The following is a 12,196-nucleotide window of genomic DNA, read 5'->3' as shown; positions in this document are numbered from 1 at the left end:
AGGAGTTCTTGAAGCCAGATGAGACACGATATGCATCCTATTTCATTCTCTTGGAGAGAATGCTTGATTTGCAAGAGCCACTGCAACTAATGGTTATGACAAATGAATGGAATAGGTGGGATGGTTCCAGTCAGAGCAGGGGATGAGGGTGAAGGATATAGTTAAGAGTGATGTATTTTGGACCGATGCAAAATACATTGTCTCTATTATTAGGCCAGTCTTCGAGGTGATCAGGTATGGAGATGGGGATGCGCCCACACTTGCAGAGGTGTATGAGTGCATTGATTCTATGCTTGGGCAGATGAGGGCAGTTGTGCGAGAGAAGGACCCCACATTAGCCTTCTACAATGATCACATTCGGCCTATCATTCAGTGTAGATGGGACAAACTTAACACACCCTTACACATGGCTGCATATGCATTGAATCTGAGGTGGTACATGACTAGGCCTGGTAGAGTTACACCACTTCACGATGATGAGGTGATTTATATTATTATTATATAACACTTTAAGACTTAGATTCTTATCATTTTATAAATTAAAATCATTTACATTACTAGTATCTTGATTCTTCTATTTGCTAATAATTTGTACTTTTTAAATTTTTTCAGGTGAAGGAAGGGTTCTTCAAGTGCATAGACAGGATGTATGACCCTGAGACAGCAGCTAAGGTTCGCATTGAGTGGACCAAATTTGCTACTCTGAGGGGTTACAGACAAGCAGCAAAGGCGGATATCAAGACTATGGCACAAGAGGATCCCATTTTGTGGTGGTCAGCTTATGGACCGAAATCTACAACCACCACACTAGCTATTCGTTTGCTGTCCCAGGTACTTAGTTCCTCAACTTTTAACTTTTCATTGTTTATTGTTTAATGATCATTGTTCAACTTCTAATTCCCGAGTCTTACATTAGCTAATTATTTTTCATCTCAGGTTTCTAGTTCCTCAGCTTCTGAGAGGGATTGGTCTACATATAGCTTCATCCACTCTCTTAAGAGGAAGAGACTTACCTCTCAAAGAGCAAAGAAGCTAGTGGCTGTACACAGTGTGTTGCGTATCAATCACCGCACCACAAGCGTGTACAAGGAAAGCCCAACATCACGATGGGATGTAGAGCCTGAGGAGCCATCGCAGATTGATGAGGAGGATGCTTTAGATCCAACCACAGGGCTAGTTGGTGTTCCCTTTTCAGCTCTTGATCTTGGAGAGACTGATAGTTCTAGTGGCGATGAGTTTCAACCTCCAGGGGATGATCATTGATCATTGATTTGGCATTTTGTTTTGGACTCTTGGAGACTCGTAGTTTTTGTTTGCATTATATACTTATTTTGATATCATGGTTCATGGTACATGATACTTAATTGTAGTCATCTTTATGTCATGAGTCATGACTCATATGATCATTGATTACTATTAGATAGTAGTATCTAGATACTCATACTATTGATCTGAAGACTGATATATAGTCTTATACACTAATATTTATTATTTTGAATATTTTCTGATGTTCAATGTTCAATGTTCATTGTTTGTTTGTTATAACTTATTTGATCATGAATCATGACGTTCTAGTTGAAAATTTCAGTGCAATGTTCAATGTTTAAGTTTTTTACATCTACGTATCTTATATTGTATAATTGTAGTACATCTTTTCATAACTAGCATTTTAAGTATCATATGTATAGTATATACACCCCTGCTCCCTCCGCCACCCCCCCGTCCCCCGCCTCCGTCCCCCCGCCGTCCCCTCACCGTCCCCAAATCAAGGTCCCTCTGTCCCCCCATCTCGGAAACTTGTCCCCCCGTCTCCTAGGGCGGGGTAACTATGGTTTTTGTAGTTTGGAGTTGAACTTCTTGAGTCTTGAGTAGCAGTGGGTATGCATGCCAATATCAGGCCACGTCAATTGAAAACTGCGATAGTGATATCTCATAATATACATCAATTGTTCTGGTCAAAAATTGATATACTCAGAACAAATTTCTCTAGTTTAGTTGAATTCTTGATTGTAGGCCTCCCTGAACCAGTCGCCCTTCAGTGAGTTCTTGACTCTGGTCTGCTTCGTACTTTGAGATTAGAATAAATTTTCCAAGTCTTGTTGGATTGTCTAGGCTTAAGTTTTTTATAACTAGGTAATGCTCATGGTTTGGGCTTCAATGGAATCTCCCCGTATACAAAGCTAATAAACGAGGTAATAAAAATTATTAAGAAGTAACGATTAAAAAAATACAAATATGATAGAAATATGTTTTAAATCCACTTCCTTCAGTTTCAAAGTATCTTTCAATGAACCAATGAAAACTTGAACTTGGCGAGATAAAGATAAGGTCTGGAGAAAGAAATAGAATTTCAAAAATGCATTAAAGCTAAGAACATCTGTTTTAAATCCACTTCCTTCAGTTTCAAAGTATCTTTCAATGGACTAATGAAAACATGAATTTTGCGAGATAAAGACAAGGTCTGGAGAAATAGAATTTCAAAAATGCATCAAAGCTAAGAACATCCATTCATAAATTAAGATAAATAATAACAGTTCGGAAAATAAATTTCTAATTTATATAAGAAACAAAACCATGCATCTAGATAGAATTTAATATTTACTGTTAACACTGCTGTCTAGCAAACATCTAAGCTACAGAACAATCTCAATTTGTTTCTTCAGAATGAGTAACGACCTTTTATGCCCCAATTTCGATTTTTTTTGCAAGCTATTATGTTAAGTGCAGAAATAATATAAAAAGAATTGAAAATTTCAACAGTTAAAAAACCAAGATTTTTATGTTGAGCTATACTCGGTAACAAACTCCTCAGTAATACAAATTCATGGAAAAAAGAAAATATTAGTCTACCAATGTTATGATTTAAAGTAGATGTGTCAATGACCCTATCAAATGGCCAATGCTCAAAGCCATCAAACAAAATTGAGTGTTCAACAGTTTGAAAAGCGTGTAAACAACTAAGAAAATACTCTTAACAATGCAGATGCTACTACTGTTGACCAGGAGGTTGCTGCTGTTGCTGCTGCTGCTGACCAGGAGGAGGAGGAGGCGGCATTCCAGGGCGAGGCGGCATAGGGCCACCATACATGGGTGGGGCGCCCGGTGGAGGAGGCATGCCAGGCCTGGGAGGAGCAGCACCCGGAGGCGGAGGCATACCAGGCCTGGGAGGGCCACTGCCCATTGGCGGAGGCGGACCTCTCATCATCTGGGGAGGAGGACCCATCGGCCGCTGTCCATACTGTGGCGGTTGCATCATTGGCGGGGGGCCGCCAGGGCGCGGAGGGCCTCCATACTGCGGAGGAGGGCCACCTGGAGGAGGGCGCATCATGGGAGGAGGCCCCCCTGGCTGAGTAGAAAAGGGCGGAGGGGGTCGCATCTGCCCTGTCGGATAGGTCATGGGAGGTGCAGAAACCTGAGGCATAGGGGGCCTTGAGATTTGGGGTTGCATCATGCCGGGGGCCGGCCCACCCACGCCACGCACTGGCCCTGAAAGTCCCGGTTGTGCTTGAACCAGCGGCGCAGTAGGTATTCCCCGTCCGGCAGCTCGCCCTATACCCGGTCCGGCCGCTGCTCCTCCCGTTGGCTTTGCTCGCGATTCGTCGGGCGGAGGAGGACCCTCGACGGTCATGGATACGACCTCCTCGCCACGCAGAAGAATGAGGCCCAGCGTTCGCCTCTCCTCTCTTTCTTCCTTCTTCTCTGCACCTTTCTTGGGCGGGAGCTTCCTGAACTCCTCGCAGTCACCGAGGACGAGATTCATGTGGCGGTCGAAGGCCATGAATTTGCCCACCAGCTGACGGCCGTCTTGGATCGTTACCCGCATTCTGTAGTTTATGAACTGAAGCATTTTCGAACTTCTTGACATCGACATGGTGGCTCCTCTGCTGTAAACCGTTCCAGCGAAATGGAAAATTCCTGTGACCAAAACTTCGATAAGCCTTAAACCCTTCGGGAACCGATTTATGAACGTTGGGAAAAATTAGTTTACGAGCGCTTTCGCAGCATCAAGCGAAATGCCGCAGTCAGTTGAGTAGCCCGCAGTTTTAAGCTCTTGTGTTTGAGCTAGCGTCGGGTGCCTTCTGCCTTGCTTTTTAACTAGCTTAGTAGGTACTTTAGTAGGTAGTAAAGTAGGAAATATTTTTCCTAGTTGCGAGTAAAAATGTGGAATTTTTATATGTGTATATGTGTAGTTTTGGGGTTTAAGAATGTGTAATTGTTGAGTCAAATAAATGTGTAGTTTTTGAGTTAAATTTATGGACATGTTTCATGAGTAGTTTAGAAGGTGTTATTTTTTCTTTTCTTTCTAATATATTCTATAATCTATTAGAATTGAAAGTGGGAGTGTGCAAATTTTTTTATTAGTTTTTACTATAGATCACAAAAAACTGGTGCAGGAGCACGTCTGCGACAAGAAGATAACATGCAATATTATTTATGCAGAATTATATTGTGACAGGAAGTTTGGTGGTGACAGGAAGACAACCTGCAATATGACTTAAATGCAGGGCACAAAGCAAATATCAGAAAGTTTTGAGTTTAAAATCTAAAATTTGAAATGTTTGTGTGTGTGAGTTTAGAGTTTTATGTTTTAAAATAAATGTCCTTTTTTTTGTGGTGGAAATGTTTAGGTGGCATTTTTATAAGCCTACCCAACATTATTCACTTAGGACTTAGTATGAGTTTATTTTAGATTATTTTGGGTGTGTTAAAGGTTCTTAATTTTTGAAAATGTTTATGAGAAAAATCAAAAGGAAGAAAATGATGAATATTCCTAAAGCACCATGTGTAGGCATTCAAAATGTAACCGCCACAAGAAAGCTATGATGGATTTTTGGGAGTTACATTAGAAAGTGAATATTCCTAAAGCACCATGTGTAGGCATTCAAAATGTAACCGCCACAAGAAAGCTATGATGGATTTTTGGGAGTTACATTAGAAGGTTTTTCAAAAAGAGAAAGAGTGCATATTGTAAGAGAGATTTTTGAAGAAAGATTTTTGAAGAGAGATTTTTGAAGAGAGATTTTTGGAGAGAGATTTTTTTTTTTTTGGGAGAAAGTGAATAGAATGAAGTTCTTGAGTTTTCCTGTAATTTTCTTAAGTTTCTAGTGTTGTATAGATGTGATTGTGTAGTATTCTACATACATTTTTCTATTTGTATTTAGATCAACAATTTGGAAGAAATCTGAAAATCAGATCTTAATAATTTAATATTTTCTTATTGTTCATTTCCTATCAGCCGGATCTCTCTGTTGTTTTGAGAGTGGTCTTTGCATGGGGGTTTTCTAAAGATCCTCCAATGGTCTTTGTCAGCCATTGGAGGATCCTCTGTAATTTTATGCATTTATTTATTTCTGTATTGTTGTCTCATATCAGGTTATAGGAAAACCCAATTGTAATGCAGATTTGAATGGGCAACATCTTCATGTGTTGACCCTCATTTTATTAAATTTCTATGCATTTGTTGAAATTTGCATTCATGCATGTGAAGCCTTAAGTCATGCATATGATTTTCTAAAGGTTCTAAAATCCCTCTGCATCAAAAACTATAGGCAATAAGTAGGTTTAACTAGTAACTAAACATATACATTAGTAATCTCTCTTGTATGTAAATAGCTTATTAAATATTGTTCAAATTTTGAACAACTATTGCACATAGCCAATAATATTGGGGATCACTTTGCCTCCTTGCCATCTACCCCTCTGCCCAATACAAATATTGAATAGGTCCACATTTTTTAAGGATGTTTGCATTAAGAATCTAGTAAGTGGTTGGATGTGGTTATTTTGTCATCTGGAATTACTAATATCGAGGGTGAGAAAAATGGAGACAATGTCCTTATTGGAAAGGTGACTTAGTTGGGTGTCCTAGCAATGCTCTCGAATCCATTATCTGAAACTTCATTTAAATTGAAGAAGGGAGAGAAATTTACCTCTCTAACACTGTATCGACTAGATTGTTTCTTTAATACACCTTGCCTTAATGGAAAGGTTCGTCCTCTTTCGTCCAACTATTAATATGGTCTAGCAATGGGTTGCAGCTCGTAGGAAACTGAAGGGAAGTGTTACCATCTCTGCGATGTCAGGTGGGCTATTTCTACTCAAGCTCACGATGAAGGAAGATTTAATGTTTGTTCTCTCTAGCGGGTGGGCTTATAGAAAACACTTCCCAACATTTTCCAAATTGAAGTAATGGTTTGACTCCTCTACAGAACTTAATCAAACAGCCTCTGTATAAGTAAGAATGTTGAGCCTCCTGCTAAAATTTTGGTATGAGAAAATTTTCTATTGGATTGGCAATTTCTTTAGTCATTATGTCACAACAATGATTGTTGCTTTGGTTGAATCCATGTTAGTCCTTGCTTGTTTATATTTTAAAGTTGTTATAAATAAGCTTCTTCCTAACTTTTTTACACTAAAATCTAGATACAAAAATTGGACTCAAATATTAGTCTATGAGAATACCACCCTAAATTGCTAAATATGTGTTAAACAAGGGCATATTATGGTGGATTGTGAAGCACAACTCCGGAAGGAACCCAAGTTGAAAGGAAAATGTTCCTCACCTGTGGCTCTTAGTATGAAAGTGTAGAAGAACCTAAACCAATGTGAGCTATATGAATATCCTTTTATCGAGGACCTTCTAGATTTAATGAAATCTTCAGCTCCTTCACTACTTGCAGCTCCAAATAGACAAGAAAATACCTCCTCTCAAGGGTCATTAGAGGATGATAAAATCCTCCCTATTTGTAAATTGAGACTATCCTCCACTCTAGTGCACCCTATGATTATGTTGGTAGTGGAGGAAGACTCAATATTCCCCTCTAAAATTGAGGAAGTGGCTACTAAGGGGAACGTTGATTGTAACCTCAAACGTCCTACTAAAGAGGACAAGAGGAAGTTGGTGACTAGGTGTTATAACAGAAGAAGATAGGGATGGTCACATTGATCAAAGCCAAGAAAATGTATATGGTGCTAGTTGGGATTTCTCTTTTGTCTCCTCGTAATGAGGATTTTATTAGTTATATGACTAAATTAGTGATCCTCACCCCAGACTACAAACTGACCCCCATTGATAACTCCCTAGATGGTGTTGATAAGGATAAATGATAGACCCAAAAAAGAAGACCAAAAACAATAAAGTGTTGGAAATAGAGGTTTTCTTGGCACTTGGATGTATTGTTTGTTTGTTTTTGTATTAATGATAGGTTATGTCATTGATGACAACATATGTTTATGTGATCATCATAAACAGATATTTTTTATATCGCAGGAGGACTGTTGGCACAGTAAAGTTGGTAGACAGGTTAAGTTATGCAAGCTTTGATTTGTGTAGAAGAATGAGTATAGACATTAGGTCTATGTTCACTAGATATTATGTCGAGTTCAAAATGAGTTATAGTATGTTTGGTGAAGATTGGTAGCAGATGAATACTTTTAGAATGATTTATAACAACTGAGAGGGGGGTGAATCGGTTATCCTCAGGTCCAAATGTACTAATTAAAATTTTCAACACTTCTATCAACTTAGATCTTATCATCAAATAACTCGGCCTCTATAGCAACTTATTAGTAACATAAACTTGCAATCCATTGTCCAAATAATAACTAACTTGCAAAATGTAAAACATTAAACAATAAGCATCTCAAATAATATCCACACAAGTAAGACACCAAGATTTAACATGGAAACTCGATTTGGGAAAAAAACACTAGTAACATGCTGCCAAATTTTCACTCTTCTAAAGTGAGCTTAGTGAGGAGCCAACCCTGTTAAATGTTACAATACACACTATTAGGTGTGACCTCGTTAAAGGATTTAATCACCCTGTTAAGAGTGGCCTTGTTAGAGGACTTTAGAATATTTCATTATAATGTCACCTTGATTAAAATATTTATAGATAATTGTTAGGTCAACCTTGATTAAAGGATTTTAAATGATATAGTGGTTAGAAAGTAACAACAGGTTGATATGATAAATACAACTCACTTTGCAAATGCATATCATAGTTTGGTCCAACGGTTGATGCAATGATTGGCCTTCATCATCATCTCCATAACTGATTTGCTTGGCAACCCTTCAAGCAATCATTCTTCTCCTCAACTCTTCATTGTTCAACCTTCTGCTCAAATTCACCAATCAACAAAATCAACAACTACTCCAACCTTTCTTAGGTTTGGGTTAACCTCTACCAACCTCTTTAAGCTAGCTCTTATGCCTCCTTAAATAGGTAGCTTTGACCTTTTGTTGCTTAAGCATCATTGTTGATCTTAGGTTAGGTTAGATTCATCGAATCCTTCCATAATTTTTTTGCACTTTCACCTTCTAGATACTTCTCAAAATTTCTCCTTGAATTCCTGCCTACAAACATTCAAACACGGTTTCCTTACATTAAATGATCTATCTCATGAATCCTTATCTTCAACATAGTTTACATATTTCAAAAATTCAAACTATGTCGGTCAGGAATCTCAATTCCTTCACAAAATAATAAATGCTAACACTCGGCCAAAATTGTCTTCCTCGACCTTGGTCATCATTATATAACTCAGTCAATACTAAGTTCTCTTTCTCGGCTTACACTGTCTTCACTCGGTCCCTTTTATTAGCGCTCAATCTAATTTTCATGTTATTATTTCTTTACTGGTGCCTGGTCGATACTATATTTGCTCGACTTCTACAGTTCACTCAGTCAAAACTAGCACAACTCAACTTCAACTATAAGTTCCTTAATCTTCTACTTTGAAGTTTGGTTAAGCCTACACATTTGATCCTTCAATGGTCATCTCTTCCAAGCTTCATCACAACTATCTTCTCTGCTTAGTGTTATGATTAAACAACATATTATCTTGTCAAGGTCCAACTGATCAAATGCCCATTGTAGTTCCACATAACTCAACCTTTCACTAGGTTCTCTTGTTATCTCTCCTTCTCAAATCCTCTTCATCAATCAACTTGATATGGCACTCTACTTAGGTAGCAACTATCTCACCAATAAGGTTTGACATCAATGAGGACATAATAATTGTTCCAATTGTAGTTTCCAACAATCTCCCTCTTTGGCATTGATGGCAACATCACTACTTACCATGCAATCCAAAACACTTGACTTGCTTCAATCAACTCCCTCTATGTCCAATATTAGATCTTCATTAATATCCTTAGTTTTATTCTGATTCTCATCTTAGTGTCCAAAGATCTCTTTGATCTCATCTTTTAGTTGATTCTCATCTATGCAAACAACTCCCTCTGTCATATCAGAATATAAGCTCCTTCTTTGATATACATCCTCTGAACTTCTTCACTATCTCATGGTATCAATATCTCTACCTCTAATTACTACATAGGTAACACACTCTCCCTCTTTTGTACTTCACATGGTCACTGCATAACTCTCCATCTTTGCTTCTGCTTCTTATAGTAAATATACAATGTCTCCCTTAACTCAATCTTGATGGTAACTGCATAACATCTCCCTCTTTATGGTAATTGTATAATCTCCCTTTTTGACAATAATGCCAAAGACCTTCAACATCATCTTCATAGTTAAATCCATCTCATACATCTTCAACATGTAGATATATCTTGTCATTTATGGATTCTCCCTTTTTCATCTTGCTTATGACTAATTCAACATCTCTTGCTTGTCTCCTCAAAACTTTAGACATGTCCTAAAGTGTGACCTTTTGCATCAATTTGTAAGATATTTTGATCACAATATTTGATGCAAAGCTCCATCTTAGCTTAAGTAGCCTTAGTTAGGGGAAACATCCCTAATTTACCTCTTAGATATTCATGAGCATCCTTAGGTAAAGCTTTTGTGAATATATCAACTATCTGCTCTTTTGTATTCACATACTCCAATCTTACTTCTTTGTCTTCTACCAACTCTCTCAAGTAATGATACTTGATAGCAATGTGCTTTGTTTTGGTATACATTACTAGAGTTTTAGATATTTTTATAGAACTCGTGTTGTCGCAAAATGTAACAATGGATTTAGTGATCTCTTTCTTCATTCCTCTCAACAATTGCTTGATCCATACTATGTTTGAACAATTAACTGTTTATTTAGCTTTTTTTGTGGATTGGGAGATGCAATTTTATTTCTTGTTTGTCCATGAAACTAACCTCTTTTCTAGAAATAAATCTCTATCGCTTGTACTATTTATATCATCAACATTTCTAGCCCAATTTGCATCATTATACACTCTTAGTTCAAATTTGTCATTCTTCTTATAATACAATCTATAATCCTTTGTACCTTTTAAGATATCTCTGCATTCTTTTCACTACCATCATATGATTCTCTTTAGGATTTACACAAAATCTAGCAACTATCCCAATTGTTGATGCAATATCTGGTCTATTGTGAACAATGTATTGTAATTTACCAATTATTGATATGTATCAATTTGATTCACATCGACAAATTCATCATTCTTTGAGAGTTTATGTCCAGTAGCTATAGGTGTTTCAACTATTCTCGAGTCTTCCATCCCAAAAGTCTTCAATATCTCTTTGATATACTTTGAATATGTAATGTAGATACCTTTTTTCATTTGATATACTTGCAAACTAACAAAAAAATTGATCTCTCCAAACATAGACATCTCAAATTATTTTCTCATTTCATTTTCAAATGATTGACACAATGAATCTCCTCCTCCAAATATGATATCATCAAAAAACATCTTAGCCTATAATATACCTTTTCTAGATTCAGTCAAGTAAAGATTACCATTATCATTGTCCTTGCAAAACCAATATTTACCAAATATGTATGTAATCTCGCATACCATCCTTTAGGGGCTTGTTTCAATCCATGCAGTTCTTTGTGCAACTTGCATACCATATTCCTTTGGTTTGTATCAACAAATCCTTCAAGTTGATCACTATAAACTTCTTGTTCCAATATTCCATTCAGAAATGCAGACTAGACATCCATCTGATATACTTTGATTCCTTTGTAAGCAACATATGCAAGTAGAGTTCTCACTCCTTCTAATCTTGCAACAGGGGAAAATGTCTCTCCATAGTCAATTCCTTCTTGTACATATCCCTTACAAACTAGTCTTGCCTTGTTTATTATAACTTCTCCTTTCTCATTCAACTTGTTTTTGAAGACCCACTTTGTACCAATGACTTTCTTGTCCTTTGGTCTAGGTACCAATTTCCAGGTTTTGTTCTTCTCTATTTGTTTGATCTTTTCGTTCGTAGTTGTAATCCAATCTTCATTCTCGAGTGCATCCTTGACTGACTTAGGCTCAAATTCACATAATAAGCATGTATCACTTCTTAGTCTTTTTCTTGTCATAACTCATGAATCTTTATCTCCAATGATTTGATCTAGTGCATGATGTCTTCTCACATATTTTGCTAATAAAATTTCATTTATTATTTCTTCTTGTATTGGTTCATCAAGTTCATCTTCTATATTTACTTTAGGTAGCACCTCATGTCTCTCTGTTTGTTCTTTTGTTTGTTTGGCAATCACTTGTTAATGCTCGACGTGCTCTTCCTAATTCTCAACATGTTTTGCTTTACGCTCGACACCAATTGCCTAATGCTTGACATGATGTTGTTGTAACTCAATATGCACTAGTTATTATTGCTTGACCTCTTTCTTCTCTAGTTTAGGTAAAGTGTTGGTTGTTCCTTCATCAATGTATATGAAGTTGTTATAATCTTTAGGTTCTTTCTTGCATTAAACTTCATTCTTTTTTGCCTATTCATCAAGTTTCACATTTGTACTTTCCACAACTCTGTTAGTGTTAGAATTCAAACACTTGTATGCTTTTCTCTCAGTGGAGATCCTAGGAATATGCCTTTACCACTTTTTGCATCAAGTTTTCCATTTCTATTATCCTTCAATATGTAACAGTTGCTTCCAAAGACTTTTAAATATTTCACCTTAGGTGCATAACCATATCATAACTCAAAGGGTGTGATATTTGTACATTTCTTGACTTGTACTATGTTCAATTTGTAATTTGTAGTACTTACAAGTTCTCTCTAGTACTTTGGTGTAATATTATTTTCAATTATTAATGTCCTAGCGTGGTCCATGATTTATATATTCCTCCTTTCAACTATACCATTCTATGGAGGGGTCCTAGGTGCAAACATTTGTCTCTTGATTCCTCTGTCATTACAAAATGTGTTGAATTCACCAGATATGAATTCACCCCCTCTATCAG

At 37.0% G+C, this 12,196-nt stretch overlaps 1 protein-coding gene across 1 annotated transcript; it reads right to left on the bottom strand.

Annotated features, from left to right (window-relative positions):
* Positions 1-2,760: 2,760 nt before the first annotated feature.
* On the bottom strand, positions 2,761-4,092 carry SMB (small nuclear ribonucleoprotein associated protein B). Its single transcript, XM_089807671.1, has one exon. It carries the CDS (start codon positions 3,869-3,871, stop codon positions 2,990-2,992), a length of 882 nt encoding a protein of 293 aa, XP_089663797.1. The 5' UTR covers positions 3,872-4,092; the 3' UTR covers positions 2,761-2,989.
* Positions 4,093-12,196: the final 8,104 nt, after the last annotated feature.

This window comes from Cupressus sempervirens, chromosome 10 (assembly GCF_028749045.1).
Source record: "Cupressus sempervirens isolate cs-2001-9-10 chromosome 10, ASM2874904v1, whole genome shotgun sequence".
In the NCBI taxonomy this organism is placed as follows: Eukaryota; Viridiplantae; Streptophyta; class Pinopsida; order Cupressales; family Cupressaceae; genus Cupressus; species Cupressus sempervirens.
The sequence above is the reverse complement of the archived record's forward strand: the minus strand, read 5'-3'. Positions and strand labels throughout refer to the sequence as shown.